Genomic DNA, 23,467 nt, shown 5'->3' with positions numbered 1-23,467 from the left:
CTGATATTTTAAGCTTATTTAAATTTTGAAACCATTTGGAGTTCAGCATTTTAAGTGGAATGCACCATGTCATTGACCAGATAGAAGAGAATAAGAAACTTGGTTGAGCTCGTAGTAGTGCTGGCGCGGAGAAGTCTACCTGGGGATGTGCTGCCCTCACAGCTGGACATCTGATGGCCAGTCTCTTTTCTAAAACTGAGTGCTTGTGGCTGTCTAGCCTTTTCATCTGGTTGTAAGTCTTAGCTTTGAAGGGCAAGCTGAAGTCTGAAGCCACAGTCTGAAGACTTAAAACTATGGAATGATTCCTTTTAGGTTAAGGGCAGTAGTCTGGGAAGAGGTACCACATTACCTGGCCATGGGATGTCGTAAGGATCTTTCTGCCGAAACACACCCTGAGTAATGAATGCATTTAAGTGAAATAGGAGTTGTTATGCAAGCAACACAACTGGGGCTGCTATTAAATATAACAAATATTGCTGGTAGCTGAGAAGATGCGCTAGACTAAGATCCCTAAAAATGCTACTGTTGTTTCTATTTCATTCACTACTTATGAAAAAAAAAAAAAAAAAAGCATCAGGTGCATCAGAAAAAATGCAGCTTTACTATTATTTTGTATATTGAGAAGCAATGGATCCATTTTGAAACGGAAGATAACTCTGATCCTTAGATTAGTTGTATGATTAAGATTAAGTTAATGAAGTAATCGTATGTCATGTAAAATTTTATTGCCATTCTAGAATGTGAGTGTTCAATTTAATCACAAATGCTACATTCATTTTTAATTGAGCTGTATGTATGCTACTTAATAGAAGGCTTGGGTTTTTCCCTTGCACACTCAATAAATTTTAATTGAACACCTGATTCCTGCCACCAACACATTAACATCTGGACACTATCTATCTTTTATGCATATGGATACACTGATTAAAACTCAGCAGAAAAGCAGATAATAGGAAAACAAAAAGACAACATTATGGAACACTTTCAGCCATAATTTTTTGTTATATATTGAGAAGCATTTAATTATCTTATTTCATTTAATTAGCCCCACTACTTAGGTCAATTTTTTTTTATTGATATGGCATGTTAGCAGCTTCGCTAATTGGCACAAAATTGCATCTGTAATCTAAATGTCTTGTCTTGTCCAAAATAATTTCTTACGGTTGTTCGCTTTCCTGAGACTTTTTATTTATTTCACAGTCATTCCAATAATATATAAAATATTTTGGCAGGAAATGGCTTGACTTAAAATTTAGCATTTCACTTTTTTTTTCTGCGTTAAAGACAAAAGAGATTCTAAAGAGATTCTAAACTTTCTAACACGTTTTGGAATCAGAAAGTGTCACTCTACCTTTTATAGCTTTTAGAAATTTTAGTATTTCGTCAGAAAGAAAAGTGTATTTTTAAGCACTCTTATCATTAAGACTTTGAGCATAATTTGTCAGGATTTACAAATTTAGTCTAGAAGAAAAACAGCAGTGTTGTGTCACTCCAGGTATTGTACTTTTGTGGTTTTAGTTTCTGTTCCATACTGATACAAAATGATTTAGCCAATGATTTAACAAATCTGACTAACAGAGCATAGGAGAGACTTTATGGAAATGTAATTGATCAAAAAAGATTATTTTTTTCTGCATGAGGTAAGTTATTTGAATAATTTATTATATCTGTCCTTAATTTTGGATTCTTTTATTCCAAACTATTTTTGATATTTTTCTTTAAAGGCATAACATGTTTTTGACTCAATTATTCCTCAAGATGTATTTCTTATATCTGTACCAGGAAAAAGAAACCACAATTTTACCAGTTGGCGCTTTTTCAATTTGCCAAATACTGGTAGTTTTGCAAATTATTTCCAAGCTTTTTGAGTTGTTGGTTGATCTTTATGTGTGTTCAACTGTGTCAGCTCTTCAACAAATGAAGTAACTTGTCATTATGCAATGAATGTTCTCCCCCTAATTTGAGAATAAATGCATTATTAGTATGTATGACTGTGCTCCCATATATACATGATTTGTGGAATAATAAGACATTCTGCTTATTTAAAATATTAATTTTAAAACTATTTAAAATATAAGTTTCACAGTCCTTGCCCTGAAGTTTAATTGAACAGCTTTTTGTGGTTACACAGTGGCATTTTCTTTCCTCTCCAAGTTGGTCACAAAGGGGGTCGCAGGCATCAATTTGAACTAGATTTCCATAGCCTGAGCCATTGCTTTATACATATGCTGACATCCACAGGAGGGCAGCATGGTTAAATTAAGGAAGAGGAAGGGAACATGATTATATTGCAGCTAAATTAATCTCACTTCTGATTGTTTATATTGTTTTGTGAAAGCTTTTATGATTTAGAAGAGTGCATATTTTCATAGCCTATACAGAATAGGCTGTATGTGAATTTTAGAAGTTTCCAAGTGTAGCTTCTTAGGAGCTATAAAAATGAAATTTTTCTCTGTATACATACAGTCTATTTTAGAAGAAGGTTTAGAAATATTTTTAACGTGGGAATTATTAAAGCCTAGTTGAAAATTTAGCTCTGCAAATTCCAATAAAATCTGTTCTAGTATTTTGGTAAATCAAATATTTGGAGAGTGGAGGTAGCTGTTTCATTAGGTTTAAGGGACAGTGGAACTACTCTGCAGGAAATAGCAGAAATTAGTCCTTTTATATATGTATGTCTAAATATATATATACACACATACACATGTAAAATTCTGCTTGGGGAAAGAGATTGAAAAAGCTCAATCTCAGATTTGAACAATAATCAATGATACTAAAAATATTAATTATATTTTTTGTTCCGCTTAAGTTCATCACCAAAACACTCCTAGAAGGCATTTTACCCTTTGTGTTATATGCAAATAAATGCTATTTTTTAAAAAAGTACTTGAAAAACTTAAAGTGAGGAGAAACCACTCAAACCTCCCCTCACATCCAATTCATCAGTGTTACAACTTATATTTTCTCTTAGATTTTACGGAATTTTATTTTATATTATTTTAATGTAACAGCAGTTTTGCAGTTAAATATCACTTTAGTATTGCTATTTTGGGGAGACAGTTGCTTATCAGAGCAATCGTGTGCAGCAGGAATGGGCTGACCCCAGTAGATGGCTCTGGTGCTCCCTCACAGGTGGTAAATTCTGTATTCCTGAAGTCCTACTTCTACAGCTGCACATGCGAGTCAGCTCCAGTTTAATAATTCTAGTGTAAGGACAGTGTATTTGAATGTTTTTATTTTCTATGCATTTGTTACGGTAAAGAACTTTTGACAAAGAGCAAATCCATGCTGCTGTTCTAAGCTTATAGCTATCTTTTATATCACTTTTTTCGTTTTTCTTTAAACAGTGAAAACAAAGCCATTTTCAAGGTATTCATAGCCTATTAACATTTCTTTAGGATTTTAATTTTTTTACTAATTATCTTAATCCATTTAAAAAATCCTGAATTCTATGAAGGGATACTAAAATACGTTTCTTAAAGTGGTTATATTTCACAGTGCTGCAATCCTATCATTTCCTAGAATAGCTCCTGTGGAATTCGGTTTTATATTGCTTGTTTCTGTGTGGCATTTCCAAGAATAAATGTCCAATCATGTTAATGGTTCTAATGTAAACTGGAAGCTCTCTCTTCCAGTGCTGCAAGAGGATGGCTGAATAGTACTAGTAGGTGTAAGTGTCAGAGCAAACCAAAGAGCCGCTTCTCGGCAGAGGTGGTTAGGATGTGGAACTCTGCTACTAGGTGTAGATATTGGATGGTTAAAAGGGTTGAGAAAACCATTCTGGAAATTCATTGAAACAAAAATCTATTAACAAGCAGTAAATACAAAGACACCACTTCTAGATAGAGAAACTCCTGGAGCCAGTAATAGCATTAGTATAGGAGAAAATCCCGGGGATGTTTAGCTGCATGCGTCCATCCAGCTGCTGCTTCCCTCCACATCCCGTTGGAAGCAAGGTACAGGCCTGAATGTGCTTTTGGGTGGCCACTTCTACATTCTTTCTTAGAGAAAGTTTCTTCAAAAGAGCTGAAGTGACGTGGAATCAGAAGTCTTCTCGTTTCTTTGGCATCTTTATAATGCTACGTATATTCTGAATAGGAAAGTTTCTTAAAATGGATATTTTAAGGGAACTGATTGTCTGGGCCATACTATGAGAGCTTTCTTCCATGTTCTTACTCCTGTGTCATCATCAAAAGGCAGCCAGGAGTATAAAAGTACTTTTTTGACTCTAACTTTTGATGAGAGGGTCACCTACAGTTGTTCTGCACTGGTAGGTTTTCCAAGGCAGAATGTCCCTATCAGAATGTTAGGTTGGCTTTATTGTCTTGGACCAAATGTTCATCTGACCTGGTATCATATCTCCCACTGTGACCAGCAGCAGATGACTGGGAAAGCTCCTAAGAGTAGTCTCAGTGCTCTTTCAGGCTGCACCCCTCTGCAGAGCAAGGACTTTCTGAGCCAGATGTGGTTCTTTGCATATACTAACATTCAGTGCCATTGAATTTCTTTTTCACAGACCTGTCCAGGAATGCCTAAAGCGCACAATGAAATGTAACTAATTTGAGTTCATGGAAACAAGCCATAACAGTCACTTTGCTGCGTGAGAATGGAAATTAGTGTCTGGCACTATTCCTACATTCCTTAGAGGTGGTAGAGATGTGACAGAGACGGGCCGCACCACTGATACAGGCAGCATCGTGTGTTTTCCTGCTGTTGTGTGTTGGATGGAAAGAGAAGTGTTATTCATTGGTTCCAATGTTTACGTGAAGTCGGGTTGACTAAAAGGGAATTTTCCAATGTATTAGAGCATGAAGTGTCAAAATTTTAATCCAGAAGAAAATCACTTAGTTTCCAGTAAAAGAGCTTTTGTGAATTCCAAGGTAACTGCATTTTTCCTGGAGAGAGAAAGTCTCCTTCATTTCATCTATTCTCAGGCAATTCACTGCACCGCCTAAGTTTGGAGCCTTGGCACTGTAGGGCGCTCCCAAAGGGTAATTTGCAAAGCTCCAAGGATGAAATATGCCTCAAGTACTTTACGCTGGATCCATACAAAGTACATGGGAAACACGGTCACTGAAAGGGGCATAGGGGAGTTGCAAAGACAACTGTATTTAACTTGCTGTTTCCCTTTGGAACATTTTATTTTATGTTTTTATAATTCATGGACAATTTGCATATTTTGACATATGGGGTAAAAGGGCTGAACAGCTTTACCAGCCTCTGAAATGCATTTTCCAATGTCTGGAAGATAAGGGCTGGTGTGAGGCTTTCCTGAATGTTTCTTCTGCTGCGTGGGGACATTGGGTTCTGAACAGTTCTCGCTCTTCTCCACTTCAGTTTCTCTCTGCAGAAGGTAATGTCATAATGGTAACTTCCCTCACTGGGCCTGTTGTGAGGCAGTAGGTACCTGAAGTTCATAAAGCACTACTCAAGTATTGAGCAATGTTCCTATTAAGAAAAAAACAAGGGGTAAGTTGGGACTTGTTAAATTGATTTGCTTCAAAACTTCAGTGATGCTTTCAAATAGTGTTTTTAATTGAATTATTTTAGGGATTTTTTAAAAAAAAAATCCAACTGTCAAGAATTTTAAGTGGTTTTAAAATGCCATAACATTCTGAATACATATCTTCTGTGCGCACAAATGGAAGGAAAGTGCTAGACTAACTCATTATCATAATTTCTGTGCTTCATTTAAAATCACAAATAGAGATACCAGGCATGACATATTTTCTCATGCCTGTGATAGGTAAGATGTACCTTTTTATATTAATCCATAATAACTTTAAAATACCTACAAGTGATGATGACAAAAAATGTTACGAAAACACTTAGAACTGACAATCTTTAAGATGGATATATATGCTGCTTCTTCTGCTTATTTATGTTATTACCAAAAAAAATATTACAAAAGTAGCTCTGCTGAGGCCCGTATTCTTTATGAAATTAAAGTTATTTCAACTCAAAAGTAGCTTTCTAGGCAGTCAATAGAAATACATAACCAGCCAGAGATGACCAAAGCCAAGTATCATTCCTGAAAGAGTTCACTGCTTTTCCCAAAAGCGAGATGGTTTCAACACTCCAGAGTTAGAGTTACTTCAGTTGGCAGCTTAGTTCATTGATTTGTTTTACACCAGTGTGACACCGAGCAGGGTGTTTTGACTGATTCCATCAGTGGCAGCATATGGCCTAGAAACAAAAGTAGACTTTTCATATTAACAGGCTCTGGGCCATTTATGCTTTTTAGATGACAAAGAATATCACTGCCTGTCTGGAAGAAGGGTCACCAGTTTTTCTAATTGCACTGTCATGTGCTTCCAGTGAGATAAAGAGGCATCTGGGCTGGGTGCCTGGGTGTTTCTGGACGCTCAGGATGCTTCTGAGTTGATTTGAGGTCTGGCGACGCGAAGAACTGTTTCCACAGCCAAACTGCATGCTCAAAGGAGAGCGGTACAACTGAAACTTTTTCTCCTACGTCAAGATTGGCATTCAAATTCAGAGTTTCACTTTTAAAACTGATCTCTTAATTTTCCTGCTTACTGTGCTTTGTTTAATATCACAGAACAGTTTGTGTTCACAGGCTGTTATCCTTTTAGATGAAGTTGAACCACAAGGTGAGCTCCAGGGGTGCACCCATATGTGCTGCAACCACTGGTAGCTGTTTGGTCCATGGGTTTGGACCAAAGCAAGGTGCATCAAAAAGCACAGAGAATGGATGTCTGCTCCTCAGCACCAGCTGTTTCACAGTTTACATTACAATTAGATTACATTAGAATTGGAGCGCTTTCTACATTTATTTTGCATCTGAAGGATTTCATTCTTTTGTTGCATGGAATTCTCTAAAGGCTAAAGGATGTTTTTCTGTCTTGATAAACACTCCCACTTTACATACCAAATAGGTTTCATGATATGACATAAATTGGATTAATATTTCTCAAGTTGCCATTGCAGTTACTTCACAGGTTCCATAAGTACTGGCTTGCATATTCACAAATGTTGAAGCGCTCTGGAGTGCAGTAAGATAACACAGTTAAAGAAACTAGGGCTATCTGATCTTCCCGCATACCAATAACCATCTGTACTCTAAGTGAAAAGTTGTTTAGGGGGGAAAAAGTCCCCACAGATTTCCCTGTTCATGTTCATATTGTGAGTATCTTGCTCATTGGAATAAATGAAACTGTTTTCTGTGGCTGTGCTGTTTGTATTACTTGACATTCTTCAACATTTCTTTATCCTTAGCAGGCATAATTACAGTAGAAGTTTACGCTGATTTTTTTCGTTCCATCTGTTGAAGGCTTATTTAGTTCTCTTTCTCAAGAGCACAGAGAGTACTAAAATGAATCCGAGAATGTTTACAGCTAGGTTTCTTATGACCCGGGTCATATTGTTGTCTCGAATCAGTTTTCTCTCTCGTCCTCAGCTGAAGACAAAAAAATGGCTTAATCTTGCGGGGTTAAATAAAAGAAGGAATGCGGTGCAAGGAAGATTCCTTTTATGCAAGCGTGCAGGGATGACTGAAAGTGCCTGTGGGCATTTGGTCCCCATTGGCTCTCTCAGCGAATGCAATGATGCCCACAGATAGCCTGTATTGTTGTCAGTTAAATGGGATCATGAGTGTCTGAAAGGTGTTTGAGAATGAACTGAAAATCATTTTCACAAGTGGATGATTACTTCTGCCACATGTTAACCGAACTCTATCAGAGTGGCCCAGATTTTTGAGACTGCATTAATTGCTCTTTCAACCTTGACTGAGGTTTCTCTTTAAGAAAGGCCTTTGCTGGACTAAACTGCTACACGTATTGATTTTTCTTTCTATATTTTTTTCATTGTTTGTGATAAATGAAGCCTTTTACAAGTAGAGAATTTATCATTCAAGATGTAGATAGATTGCTTCATTCCTTAGAATAAAAAGGCCAGTCTAAAAATGATCTCTGTAGAAGTAATAAGTCCTTTCTCATTTCTCCAGCAGTGAATAGCTCCGGTATTCCACACTCAATTATGTTTTTCAGCTATTCATTAGTGCTGATTTTTTCATCCAGAGTAGAACCCTGCACTCTCACAGTGTGGACTTAGAGCAAATAAGCTGCCATCTTCTTTCCTGTGTATGCCATCACATAATTGAAACTGAACTATAATATTTTGCAGTATGGTTTTGCATTTTTGTAACAGAAGGAAATGCACTTTGAAAATATTCAATGTTTATATATTTAAAATATAGTGGTAGTGCTCAGACTTCTTAAAGACAATGGTTGTTCTGCTTGTTTATTTTATTTCCAGAGGAGAAAATGATACTGACTGAGACAAGATGATATATAAAACATTTTTGTCCAGCTGTTTGTATATTTTGTAGAGGAAGTGAATTGCTTGTATTTTTATTTGTTTTCCAGGAAAATATTTAAATACTTTAAAACTTTAAATATTTGGTTTTCTACAATATTGTAAGAATTTTGAGGTATAATCAGGTAAATCTGTGACTTCATACAAATCTAATTTTTACTTTTTTATTTGGGAGTGAGTGAGGAGAAAGAAAGCAGTATTAAATGCTGTTTAAGAAAAGAAAATCGCAGAACTGTTTTTTAAGAGCGAAAGTCTCAGGAAAGTGATTGCATGGCTTGTATGTTTGGTTGCATTTTCATATTACTACAAAACTGTGTTAGAAAATGCATTGGTGTAGCACTTAATGACTCAACATGTTTGATCAAGGTCCTATTTTCTATGTGCTGTATAAAAGCAGGTGTATTAGTCTTAAGGTACTGGAAATTATGTGAGTAATATAAAAAGACTGAAGAAGGCAGCCAAGCTTATACATACTGACTATAAATATGCTTTCTAATATGCACATGTATAGATATAGATGTCATGTATGCATATCTTATTTCTTATATTAATATAATTTTACAGAATAAAAGTCTGCCATGTATATCTGGTTTTATATGCATCAGGAAACCAATTTTTACTACCTTCTTGTCACTCTACTCACTAAACACTCTCAAAACATGGTCTTAAAGAGAAGTAAAAATAAATCTGTTTAGTAATAAGCAATTGCTATTTCAGTGCTTAGATACAGGACAATTATTTCAGTATTTTCCTTCTCAGAATTATTTTAGATTAACCCAACTCTGGAACCCAAAATAGAGTGAGTAAAATTGTAGCAAATGGCGTGGTTAATTTTTAGAAATACGGAATTAGCTACTTCTGAATATTAGTTTCTTTTTTGTATTGCACAGAGTATTTTATCTAAAGAAAGGTACAGTGTTTGAAGGAATGGCTGTTGTGTGTTTCTTGTTCCTGCTGAGAGCTTTTAAAACAGTCTGTAGAATTAACACTCTGCATCTTGTGCACATATTTTTGTATGGAGGGAGTGAGCAAGGCTTGTAGAAGAATACAGACACACGGAGTACAGGTAGCAAAATAGCAGGCTGCAGTTCTGTGAGCTTGTGATTATGAGGGTCTGGTCTGGTTTGTGGTATTGACATTTATTTGAGACCCGGGAAAAATGATGCAATTCCCCATCTTAAAAATAAAACATTCTTCAACTTAGCTCTAGGACTTTGGAATCTGTTAACCTCTCAATCTTCTGCTCCAGTTGTGAAATGCAAGTGTCATTTAATTCTGGAAACTGGATTTTGTAGACTTTTTTTGTTGTAGACATCAACTGCAGTTTCTACAAATCCTGGATATTACTGTCCAAATTTAACAAGATTCTTAGGTCATGGAATCATAGAACACCAGGTTGGAAGGGACCTCAAGGATCATCTGGTCAAAACTGATTTGGAAAAACACAGTCTAGACAAGATGGCCCAGCACCCTGTCCAGCTGAATATTAACAGTTTCCAATGATGAGGAATCCACCACTTCCCCGGGGAGGTTATTCCAGGGGCTGATTGTTCTCATTGTGAAAAATTTTGCTCTTGTGTCCAATCAGAATCTCCTGAGAGGTAACTGGTACCCATTACCCCTCATTTTTTCCATGTGACTCCTTGTAAAATGGGAGTCTCCATCTTCTTTGTAGCCACCCTTTAAATACTGGAACATGGTGATAAGGTCTCCCCTAAGCCTTCTTTTCTTAAGGCTGAACAAACCCAGTTCTCTCAGCCTTTCCTCAGACAACAGGTTTCCCAGTCCTTTGATCATCTTGGTGGCCCTTCTTTGGATCCTCTCCAGCCCGTCCACATCTGTTTTGTATAGCAGGGACCAAAACTGAACACAGTATTCCAGATGTGGCCTGAGAAGCACTGAGAAGAGTGGGATAGTCACTTCTTTATCTCTGCTGGTTATGCCCTTGTTGATGCAACCCAGCCTCCTATTGGCTTTCTTTGCTGCAGCAGCACAATATTGGCTCATATTGAACTTGTTCACCAGGACCCCTAGGTCCCTCTCCACAGACCTGCTTCCCAGCTGGGTAGGTCCCAGCCTGTGTTGCACTCACTCCTGGATTATGTTTTCCCAGCTACAAGGCCTTACACTTGTCCTTGTGGAACTTCATAAGGTTAGCCCACTCTTCCAGCCTATCTGGGTCTTCCTGCAGGGTGGCTCTCCCTTCCAAAGTGTCCGCTTCCCCATTTTTGGTATCATCAGCTTCCCATTTTTTGTCCTTTGCTTCCCATTTTTTTCAATGGAAAATAAATGGGAAAGAGAAGTTCTAACAGGATTCTAGGAGTCTGTAAGATGCTTAGCTTCTTCTGGGTATAAATGTTAGACTCTTGAGTAAGAATTAATCTCATCACCTTTCAGGAGCATGCACACTTAAGATAGGATATATCCCTTGTAAATGGCTGAAACTTTCTACATTAGAAAAAAGCTGTCACCATTAAAGATGGCACCGGCACAAGGATTAATAACATAAGATTATAGCTTATAACATGTGCTTATAACGATTTGTAAAATCAAGTAACATAAGGCTTTTCACTTTACGCTAAATCCCAGCTTTATGTCATGAATGTTCTTTTCTACGCTACCTAATCTTATCTAAAACCAGCAGATTTTAAAGTTAGATAGTTAATGTTCCACTCCTTTGTTTCTCAAGGAAGCTCTTACTTAATACCTTCGTTGGAAGTGGTTTCATAGGAAGAATAAAAAGTGCACATTGCTATTTAATTTCTTTTGTGTATGCTTTCTTATTTTATAATTTAGAATTTACAGTAACTTGTGGTAGTTCTGCCTCTACTGCAAGGCTGAATGAAATTAATCAGTCGTTCCCTCTCCACCCTATGCCCATAGTAAAGAGATTAACAGGGGCAAGAGATTAACGTGATTTAGAGGAACATACCTGGCTCTTTTGAAACATGTATGAAAAGCAAAACAGTTCATATTTTGTAGGGGAATATGCACCAATCGGTCTGTGAGGTAAATGCTTCTTTAGTTGCAAAACATTATAAACTTTCTAATAAACCCTAGTAGGCCCTTTTTTGGTACCCTTTCTGACATAGACCTTACTCCTCTCCTTTCTTTTTATTGAACCTATAATAATCACAGAATTAAGAAGTTTAAAAGAGTGTGGCAGGATCTGGACTATTCAAAGAAAGCTACATCGCATGGTAATCATGTACACTAAGCCAATTTTCCTCCCTTACATACGAATAAAAAGCAGAGTAACCAAGCGAGGCAGAGCTTCAATGTGGGTGTAGCAGGAGCTGAAGAAGGGCGAGATATCTGTGCCGTAGTAATGAGGGACCCGTTATATGGTTTGACAAAGCACCATTATAAATTTGCATTACACTGACCAAAAATTGTCCTTTGTGATACCTAAGGCAGTAAAGAATGTTCTTGAGTGTATGCCCAGAACAAGTGGGGAAAAAGGTTCTGCTTGTATCTTCCTTGCCTGTTTCAATGAGATATCAGTTGATTGCTATTTTTCAACTGAGTTCAGCAACACCAAGCAACAGAGCCCCAAAGTCATCACCAAGTAAAGGGCAGCAGACCTTATCTTCTTACTTCAAAGGCACCTGTTCATCTACCAACCATCCAACCAACCATCCCCAATCCTGGTCATTATAACGTCTCCATAACAGATGTGCCACCATCCTCTGGAGAGTGCCCTGTGAAGCTGGCAGTCATTGATCTGAACAGTTTGGATCTTTGTTCTGCCTTTGACCCACCTATTTGTACTAGATGCACTTGATATAAGCTGGCCAGCCAGAAGGGACATCTCATAGGTAATTTTTGCTCTCCTGTCAGATTGTAAGCAGGAGATCCTTACAACTTACAGGCTCCTGCATACATTCCTGTAGCGCATCCTTTTCATCTTACTGTCTTTGTTAACAACAGTGCAACATGACCACAGTGACAAAAAAATATGTCATTATAATGTCATAAAACTTGCTCATGCTTCTTCGGTACTGGGAATGCTTCCTCTAACAGCAAATAGCATCACCATGTCAGGTTTTATCATCTCACTGGTTGGTACTCCTGATTACATTGTCTGATTCAAAGCCTGCTAAGTGCTAAGGTGACAAGGAGTTTTTTGTAATCTAAGAGTAGTGAAAAGCTTCTGTTTGGGAAATTAGATTGTAGTTTACTCTGGAAAAAAAAAAATTAGTTTTGTTTAATCTGCTGACATTTTGTTATTTGAGCACTTTTCCATACTGACATTGTGACTGACTTCTCACAGACTGGAGAAACACTAGCAAATCTATGGAAACCAAGTGGAGAAGAAAAAAATGTTTAGCTTTTCTGACATTCAGTATTTCTGTGTAGTCAAAAGTGTTATACTTTAAGCTATTTTTTTATTTTCAGAGGCAATTGGTGAAATATAAGTGATAAGCAGCTTAGCCTTCTTAAACATGAGATAATTTCTTTCTGCTTTTTTGTCACATTTTGAGTGAAAAGGAATATGTCTCTGTGTTTTTATGGTCTGAGTAAATAAAAGAAAAAAATCACTTCTTAAATGTGACAACACTGAAAAAGAAGCTCAGTAGGGAGAGCAAATAAACTCATTTGTATTGGCTCCTCCCAATAAACATTCCCTTTATTATTTCCTCTGCAGATATTTGTACGCTCTAGGACAGAAGGTTTGGAAGCGGTGGAAAAAACGCTACTTTGTCCTTGTTCAGGTTAGTATTCTGTTGTCAAATTTCATTAAAAAGTAGTCTTGATGTAGTAGCTAGCAGTTCTCTTACGTATGGTTTCTGGAGCCATTTGTAAATCAGTATCTTAAGGCAACACAGGCAGTAATACTGCAACCTTCTTACAGCATAGAGACATCCGGGTTATTTTTCTTGTATGTAGTAAAAGTATATATGTATAATATATACATATGTAATAAACAAAAAATGTCATGGAGTTTTACTTGTCTATAAATGAGTCCCAACACTGAGCAATGTGTCAACTGAAACCTCCAAATTTCTGAAAGAAATTGTTGTGATGTTGAAACATTCCACTGACAGCTTTCCAGCAGTGCTCAATTTAAAGTAGTCGTATTTCACAAAGTGGATCGTACTTACTCTTTCATATATTCTATCTCAACAAAGATTTTCTGCCTTTAAAATTAAAGTAACAATAGTTACTATTAAGAACTTTTTTTGTGAATATTTTTTGAACAATGCGTCTTTTTCTTCTTCCTTGCAATATTAAATTGGGTAAGATCTTACTATGTAGTCATTATAGAAAATCTAGTGCAATGATTTTTATTGACCACAAAAATGACCTGGGCTCATACTTTGTAATGTTTTGTCCAAACCCAGAACTGTAAGTATTTTCACATGCTAGCGAATAGTGACATTACCATGAGATTAACAGAACAGGAATAGAAAAGTAGATTTTGAGTGGTCAAAACTGAGAAATGAAAAATTTTTCTGAATCTCTGGAAAAATCAATATTTGCACTTGTCTTTAGATTCTGGTTACAAAGGTGTTGTTCTTCTGAGTCAGTTCAAAGAACATTATTCTTTTGTGTCCATTTTTTGGTAGACAGGAAACAAAGTGTGAGTCCCCATAAACATCATAAAAAGGATGAAGCCTGTTAATGAGGCTTTGTTAAGAATGAAGGGTTTAAAAACTACTTTACAGAAAGCCTGATTCCTCTCTACCATTCTATCAGTCACACTCGCCTGGTCTCTTTACTACTCCTAAATAAAGAAAAATGTAAGGATGTGAAAGAAAAATCCTGAACAAGGTCTTTATTAAAGTAAAGTTTAAAGCTGAGAGTATTTGCGTGTTTCTGTTGCTAAGCTTGATGTCAATACAGTGATCTCCCTGGCTTCAGTGGGAATTGGCTTGCATATTGATAATCAGTGAGTAACAGTTATAAGGTTGAAAAGGATCTTCTGGGAAATCTACTGAATTCATTTTGGTTCTGATTTTACCAAGGTCCTCTACGAAGAGATGAGGACTTTTTGTGACTTTATTGATTTGTAAATGTTGGGATGTAGGATAGCTGTTAAGGTGAAGATGTGAAGGGAAAATAACTTAAAAAAAAAAAAAAGGCTAGAATGCTCCCTTGCCCTTCATGCTTTTCTTTCACACTCCTCCTACTGTACACCCCCCCTTTCACAAAAAGAAAGACCTTGTTCTCTTCTTCTAAGCCACAGGCATTGCCTGAGTTTTAAAGTACACACCTAAGAAAAACATTGTCTTTCTGCGCGTGTGATATGGAGCCACCTAGGAGACCAGTTTATTCCAGCCAAGTTAATTTTAACTATCTTCTGCTTTCTATGCTGAAATTGAAATGCTGGAGGAGAATATTACAGGAATTTTCCAACTGTGATGGGATTTAGAAATCTATTTCGTTTTAAAATAGGTATCAACTCAATAAGGCTATATAAAAAAATACCATGTTAAATCAATATATACTGTCCAGACAGCTCTGGCTCATTTATATAGTCCAGCCGTGATATACACACTGGCAATAAGCTGAAGTCAATATGTGTGAAATAAGCATTCAGTAATGAATATCAGAGTGTTGTATTGATATATTATTGACATATTGATGAGTCTTCCTCTATAGATTAGCTTTTAGCTTACCTTAGTAAAATATTAAGGCCATGAAATTCAGTTGTAAGACCAAGGCTATCAGTATGATTTACACATGGTTTGGAAATTTAACTCAGGTGTGAAATTAGGTGAATAACGTTGATTTTTCAGGAGCCTGATGTGAGTAATGTGCATCTTTGTTACTGCTACATGTATTAGAAGTTGTTAGTGGTTTGTGAGAAAACAGCTCAATGTTATAGGAACGTTACAGAGTCTGGAAGTTTTAACCTCTTCTTTATATTTGCTTTTCTTCCTTTTACGATTCAGTCATTTCTCTAAAAGGTTATTAGTTTCAAACTGGAAAAAGACAAAGACATAGCATGTCAGGTAAAAAGCCTCAGCTGGACTTACTGTGTTTACAGTTTTACTTCTGTCATTTTAATTTCATCTGTTCTAATGTTTGAAAATTCAGCCATTTGTTTCATGGATAATTTTTTTCTAAACACCCCAGCTGTGCAGGCTAGTTCTTGCTGCTGAACTCCTGAAGCAGGCTGCCCAGTGATGCCCTGTAGCGGGGACCACGCAGGCAGCCTCCAGGTTTGCAGTAAGGGTTTCTCCCAGCATGGTGAGCATGGGGTCCCCATGGGGACATCCCCTAGTGACACTTCTCAGAAGTCATGCCCGCATTTCTGTGCGCATCTCTCTGTCATGCATGTGCAGGTTGTTGGTTTTCCACTTCATTACAAAGAAGGTAGAATAGCTGCTAGGTGGGTGTTCAGAACTCTGGGAAATAATGAAATTCAGGTAAATGCAATTGTAGGAAATGGGTTGCCTTTTCTCCTATCAAGAATTACTATTTAAGAAGGTGGCTTGATTCTGCTTTTGTCTGGAAATGTGTTGTATGTAGTCCTGACTTTTGAGTACCCATTTTTCAATGAAGTATTGATAGTAATTTGCTGAATTCTAAGATAAAACTACCTACAGCTGCATTAGCTACCAAAAACACACTTAAACTGAATCATAGATCTATATAAAAAAGTGTAATTTCAGATTGTGCTGGTGGTTCTCTATAATAGGTGATAGCAGCGATCGATAACAATAAGAAAAAGGGTTTAAGAGGTTGTGATAGTAAACAAGCAAGGCAAGTTCTGTATTTATTTTGTTAAGACTTTCTTTCCCCCAGACAAAGTTTTCTAGAGTTTTTCTATTTGTTGCTTTGATGGAAAGACTTTAAAATGTCTCATTTTCAACAAAAAGATGAAGCGTAAGACTGATTTTGACAGGAGTATCTTTTAATAGATCATTCCTTCAATATGAGAGAATGCATTTGAAATATGTTTGAAAAAAAAAAAAAGAAAGTAAAATCAAGAGTATTATAATCTCTGTCTTGTTATAGGGGTAAGGATAAAAATGAAAAATAACACATAGTCCAGCTCTTCCACAAAAACAGAGTGGATGAAGGAATGAGAAAAAGCTGCAGCATCCTATGTATTTTCACAATTAGTGCCTGCCAGCATCCTTTTTGATGGCTGAATTTGTCTGTACAGTGTGGTGGTTATACAGAGATGTAAATGTGAGTGATGTCGGTGCTTGCCCAGTTATTTCGCTCAACAAAATTGAGTAATTTGAAAAAAAAGTCTACTGCTGTGCCACGTATCAAAAATTAAATCTGTAAAATCTGTTTACAAGAAAAGGAGAGGAGGGAGCTCTCATGAAATACCTGCAAAGGATTTAGAGGTGTGGGACTGACAAACAGCTCCCTCCGTGCTTGGGCATGAGGGTGAATACAGTTCTTGGGAATATAACCAGGGAAACAGTAAGCAGTAACAGAGCTGGTTCTGCTGCTGGGCCTAGAACAGATGAGGTGGAGGGGATGAGCCCTGTGCCAGGGTCCCAAGGGCATCGCCAGCCCCAGCCATCCCTGCCTGGCCTTCCCCCCCTGCCCACAGCGCAAGAGCTCATTTCAGTCCTCCTGGGCCATTAGCCCCTGCCCCACCAAAGCCTCATTAGGGCCTGTCTCCGGATCCCCACGGCCCTGCCCTGCCTGGCCACGGGCCACGCTGAGCCGGGCCCACCCGCAGGCCCATGTCCCAGCCAGGCCTTGGCCTGTGCCCAGGGAGGTGTCCCTGCCTGGGGCTGGGGCTGCTCCGGTGCCCCTGGCTGGGCCCTGGCTGCCAGGCCCCAAGGGCCCTGCCAGCCCAGAGGTAACTTAACATCTTTAAACCGAAATACAGACATTTTCTAAAATGCATACTATAAATGAAAGCAAAACTATGGGCTCAATGCATAAACAGTGAGGTGAAATCCTGTTCAGTATGTCATGCTAGAGGACAGGCTGGCTGGTTTTAATTGTCCCTTCTAATCTGAAAATGCGAACTTCTGAAAGTGATGGACTTTGTTTATATTTTATATTATATGTATGTGTTTATATTTAGCTCTGTCTCCTTGGTACAGCCCACCTAAGTGAACATACTACAATTGATTTGGAAAGCTGGCACTCAGTTTTAGTTGCCTGACAGGGTCTCCCAAATTCTTATCTCCCATAAAACTGCCTTCACTCACCTAATGTATTAATTAAACTGGAATATCTATCTTTAATTTATTTCAGCTGTAGGCTTCTGCTGTGGTTCTGAAGACAACAGTTTAGCATTTGGGATCTGATTGCAATTTTGCAGAGAGAGCTGCTACTCTTGTTCCTTTTGCTTGTACATACTGTGTATATAGAGCACCATGTTCAGTCACCATACTGTCTATTTTTATAGCACAGCATAATCCTGTTTCAAAAAACCCTGAATACCTACAATAATGAAATATTTTTAGAGCATTAAGCAGATAATAATTACCCTTTCTGTCCTTATTTTCCAAAAATATCGATTTTAACAGAAAGTCAAAATCTTCTGTCAATAGCAGTCACTGGACTCTGACGTGTGCAGGTACAGCACCAGTGAATATGTGAATGAAGCTGAAATCAGCTGTCAACATTTTACCTCCAAAAGAATAATTCCTGAAGTTGTAGGCAAAGCAATGAATCTAGGTAGTAGTTAGCCTGAGCAGTCAGAAACTGAGATAAAGACAGTCCATTGTCTGTCAGACAAGCTGCTTACTTATCCTTAGATCCTTGCATAATTGTACAGACCTGAGAAATGGCATTATAGTTCAAAACAAGTCAGTTGGCCAGATATCTGACAGTCCTTGGAGACGAGAGTTTCAGCAGCTCATGAAAGTTCAGTTCCCGTAAGTTTCAAGTGTTCACAGATTAACAAGCTCGCTTTTCTGGTCACCTTGTATAGTCTTTCCGCTCTTCACTTAAGGCTGGGAACATCTCTGTTTTGTTTCAGTGAGTCATTTTCCTCTCCCAGTTGTTACTTTCTTTATCTTTCTAGTAATTTTTTCCTCAGCTCTCCTTATTGCTTTCTGTTCTGTCTAGAAGGTCTTAAACCATGTGATGACAGATTATCTTCTTATTGCTTTATTATTTTTTAATAATTGTACTCGATGAGAAGTAGCAGATGTTCATGCCAGCTGCAAGTTGCTTGGCTACACAGTATTGTATCCAATAAGCCAAGCAACCTGAAGATAAGTGTCCATACGGGTGCAAAAGATGCAGAAATTAGACTATAAAATCAAACTGAAGGTTCTGGCACTTACCATCTTTAACTAGAATTGGCCAGATTAATCTTTCCAGCTGCATGATAACGGTATCGCTCCTTCTGCAAATAGTACTGGTACACATAAGAGTCCTTTTTTTCCAGCTTCTTGGAATGCAGGATGTTTTTTCTCACACAGTAGACCTGAGCAGTTTGGTCAGTACCAAGTATTTTCCCTACCAAAACCTAATTTACTTCCTTTCAATTTTTCATAAAGCAACAGCCCAAAATACATTGTCTTTCAGGAAACTATGGAGAGATGAGGTGTGTTTATGGCTTTGTTTTTCCTTCCTATTGGCAGGAAGGGGAAAGAACACAGTTTTACACTGTAAATATTTCTAGAGGAAAAATGGGTTTTATTTCTTCAGTACAACTGGAAGCTAATTTAAACAGTGGTACGCGTGTTGTATAATTGTGGAATGGAATTAATCAATTAAGAAGTCCTCTCTTATTCAGGTTAGCCAATACACATTTGCAATGTGCAGTTACAGAGAAAAGAAATCTGAGCCTCAGGAACTGATGCAACTTGAAGGATACACTGTGGATTATACAGCTCCTCACACAGGTACTTTTCATGATTTTGAAGTATGATGTGTTTGTGTAAAATAGCTGATTCATTTTGCTCGTTTTGATCTAGCAGAAAAAAAACAAACCCAAGGTTCTTTGGCAATTATTCCACTAGAATTTTCTGGTGTGAAGAATCATACTTTTAGATAGAAGCTTGTTCTAAGAAGAATGAGCAATGAACTTGTTTCAGGTTGCCTGAAACATTGTAAGGCCACATATGATACGAGGAAAATAATATGAGTTCTAGTCAGTCTTTCCCTTTTCTCTCTATTTTTCATGGTGGAGTCATATGGCAATGTACTGGGAAGTATATTCATAAATGATTTAGTAAAGAAGGTGAATGATGACAGTGCTTGCTAAAGACAAATTACTCAGAGTAATAAAAAATAAATGTGAAGATATCAGAAAAAGCTGTACAAGTTAGTATTAAAATGGCAGAGGGAAATGCAGGTTACAGATGTAGAGAAAAACAATTCTACTCTACTTACACAGTAGAGGGTTATGAATTTAAGAGGCTTCTAAGATATTGAAGACTGATCTTTGGAAACATTGACTCGATGTTTAGAATAATTGAGAAGGCAAACAATGCTCAGAAGGTGTTTGGAAAGCCAAAACAATGTTCTCATTAAAAAAATCCCTGGTGCAGCCACATTGCTGTGTGCTGTTCTGCGCTTTCAGAACAAAACACTGAAATGACAAAAAGGGACAAAGGAAGGAACAGCAACACTGATAAGAGTTATGGAGCTGCCTCTGTTGGAGAGGAGATAAAGTTGACAAGGAATTCTAGCTAAGAAAATGATGCCAAGAAGGAGGTTATGTTAGATAAATGCAAAATAGCATATGACAAGGAGGAGATGAATAAGAAATAAATTGGAATTGAACTGGAAATGGAATTATGGAAATATTTTGTCCTATGACTTCTGTATTTATTCTACTTATATGTTACCTCTATGTATTACCATTTGATCCCTATAGCTCTAGATTTTGTAATATTTCTAGGTCATAAATACTTATAAAATGTTTTGGCACCCGTTGCCTACCTCCCTCCCTCGTACACACACACACAGAGGAAAACCAATGATGTGATAAACATTGATGGTGACTTAGAAGTAACTTGTATTTATTAAGATTACCTTACCTTTCCTGATCCAGGTCTTCAGGGTGGTCGAATGTTTTTCAATGCTGTTAAAGAAGGCGATACCGTGATATTTGCCAGTGACGATGAGCAGGATAGAATACTCTGGGTTCAAGCCATGTACAGAGCCACAGGTCAATCATATAAACCTATTCCTGCAAGCCAAGCTCAGAAGATAAATCCTAAAGGAGGAAATGTCAACACAGATATATCTCCACTTTGTAAGTTGGCTTTCTTTTTCTTTTGTGGCTCTAGTTTTGGTTTTAGTTGGTAAAATATGTAGCAGCTTCCTCAATGAAGTTTAATTAAGCAGAACTCATTCACTAGGGAAATGTGCATAGCAGTTTGTTGTTAGCCAGAAGCTCTTTAACTTGGATTATTATTACCAGCAAGGGAAATCCTGACTTGCAGGTCATTATTCTTATTAAAATCCATGAAAATATAGAAATTAGCTTCATGTTCATTACAGTTGACCTCCATATCACCATGGAGATGATGTGTGGTTTGCATTATATTTTTCAGTAGCTGGCCAGTGTAGTGTTAAATAGAAAAGAAAAAAAAAAAAAAAAAAAGCATCAGGTGCATCAGAAAAAATGCAGCTTTACTATTATTTTGTATATTGAGAAGCAATGGATCCATTTTGAAACGGAAGATAACTCTGATCCTTAGATTAGTTGTATGATTAAGATTAAGTTAATGAAGTAATCGTATGTCATGTAAAATTTTATTGCCATTCTAGAATGTGAGTGTTCAATTTAATCACAAATGCTACATTCATTTTTAATTGAGCTGTATGTATGCTACTTAATAGAAGGCTTGGGTTTTTCCCTTGCACACTCAATAAATTTTAATTGAACACCTGATTCCTGCCACCAACACATTAACATCTGGACACTATCTATCTTTTATGCATATGGATACACTGATTAAAACTCAGCAGAAAAGCAGATAATAGGAAAACAAAAAGACAACATTATGGAACACTTTCAGCCATAATTTTTTGTTATATATTGAGAAGCATTTAATTATCTTATTTCATTTAATTAGCCCCACTACTTAGGTCAATTTTTTTTTATTGATATGGCATGTTAGCAGCTTCGCTAATTGGCACAAAATTGCATCTGTAATCTAAATGTCTTGTCTTGTCCAAAATAATTTCTTACGGTTGTTCGCTTTCCTGAGACTTTTTATTTATTTCACAGTCATTCCAATAATATATAAAATATTTTGGCAGGAAATGGCTTGACTTAAAATTTAGCATTTCACTTTTTTTTTCTGCGTTAAAGACAAAAGAGATTCTAAAGAGATTCTAAACTTTCTAACACGTTTTGGAATCAGAAAGTGTCACTCTACCTTTTATAGCTTTTAGAAATTTTAGTATTTCGTCAGAAAGAAAAGTGTATTTTTAAGCACTCTTATCATTAAGACTTTGAGCATAATTTGTCAGGATTTACAAATTTAGTCTAGAAGAAAAACAGCAGTGTTGTGTCACTCCAGGTATTGTACTTTTGTGGTTTTAGTTTCTGTTCCATACTGATACAAAATGATTTAGCCAATGATTTAACAAATCTGACTAACAGAGCATAGGAGAGACTTTATGGAAATGTAATTGATCAAAAAAGATTATTTTTTTCTGCATGAGGTAAGTTATTTGAATAATTTATTATATCTGTCCTTAATTTTGGATTCTTTTATTCCAAACTATTTTTGATATTTTTCTTTAAAGGCATAACATGTTTTTGACTCAATTATTCCTCAAGATGTATTTCTTATATCTGTACCAGGAAAAAGAAACCACAATTTTACCAGTTGGCGCTTTTTCAATTTGCCAAATACTGGTAGTTTTGCAAATTATTTCCAAGCTTTTTGAGTTGTTGGTTGATCTTTATGTGTGTTCAACTGTGTCAGCTCTTCAACAAATGAAGTAACTTGTCATTATGCAATGAATGTTCTCCCCCTAATTTGAGAATAAATGCATTATTAGTATGTATGACTGTGCTCCCATATATACATGATTTGTGGAATAATAAGACATTCTGCTTATTTAAAATATTAATTTTAAAACTATTTAAAATATAAGTTTCACAGTCCTTGCCCTGAAGTTTAATTGAACAGCTTTTTGTGGTTACACAGTGGCATTTTCTTTCCTCTCCAAGTTGGTCACAAAGGGGGTCGCAGGCATCAATTTGAACTAGATTTCCATAGCCTGAGCCATTGCTTTATACATATGCTGACATCCACAGGAGGGCAGCATGGTTAAATTAAGGAAGAGGAAGGGAACATGATTATATTGCAGCTAAATTAATCTCACTTCTGATTGTTTATATTGTTTTGTGAAAGCTTTTATGATTTAGAAGAGTGCATATTTTCATAGCCTATACAGAATAGGCTGTATGTGAATTTTAGAAGTTTCCAAGTGTAGCTTCTTAGGAGCTATAAAAATGAAATTTTTCTCTGTATACATACAGTCTATTTTAGAAGAAGGTTTAGAAATATTTTTAACGTGGGAATTATTAAAGCCTAGTTGAAAATTTAGCTCTGCAAATTCCAATAAAATCTGTTCTAGTATTTTGGTAAATCAAATATTTGGAGAGTGGAGGTAGCTGTTTCATTAGGTTTAAGGGACAGTGGAACTACTCTGCAGGAAATAGCAGAAATTAGTCCTTTTATATATGTATGTCTAAATATATATATACACACATACACATGTAAAATTCTGCTTGGGGAAAGAGATTGAAAAAGCTCAATCTCAGATTTGAACAATAATCAATGATACTAAAAATATTAATTATATTTTTTGTTCCGCTTAAGTTCATCACCAAAACACTCCTAGAAGGCATTTTACCCTTTGTGTTATATGCAAATAAATGCTATTTTTTAAAAAAGTACTTGAAAAACTTAAAGTGAGGAGAAACCACTCAAACCTCCCCTCACATCCAATTCATCAGTGTTACAACTTATATTTTCTCTTAGATTTTACGGAATTTTATTTTATATTATTTTAATGTAACAGCAGTTTTGCAGTTAAATATCACTTTAGTATTGCTATTTTGGGGAGACAGTTGCTTATCAGAGCAATCGTGTGCAGCAGGAATGGGCTGACCCCAGTAGATGGCTCTGGTGCTCCCTCACAGGTGGTAAATTCTGTATTCCTGAAGTCCTACTTCTACAGCTGCACATGCGAGTCAGCTCCAGTTTAATAATTCTAGTGT

The 23,467-nt window shown here is 36.7% G+C and overlaps 1 protein-coding gene across 1 annotated transcript in view; it reads left to right on the top strand.

Moving 5' to 3' along the window:
* Positions 1-23,467, top strand: part of CADPS2 (Ca++-dependent secretion activator 2) — a 294,288-nt gene that overhangs the window by 124,978 nt on the left and 145,843 nt on the right. Inside the window, exons 9-11 of the mRNA XM_014963349.1 lie at positions 12,983-13,049; positions 19,010-19,118; positions 20,273-20,476. Coding sequence (XP_014818835.1) covers positions 12,983-13,049; positions 19,010-19,118; positions 20,273-20,476 — 380 coding nt within the window. The remainder of the gene's footprint in view (positions 1-12,982; positions 13,050-19,009; positions 19,119-20,272; positions 20,477-23,467) is intronic.

This window comes from Calidris pugnax, unplaced genomic scaffold, assembly GCF_001431845.1.
Source record: "Calidris pugnax isolate Ruff unplaced genomic scaffold, ASM143184v1 scaffold44, whole genome shotgun sequence".
Lineage (NCBI taxonomy): Eukaryota > Metazoa > Chordata > Aves > Charadriiformes > Scolopacidae > Calidris > Calidris pugnax.
This window is presented reverse-complemented; position numbering and strand designations above follow the sequence as displayed.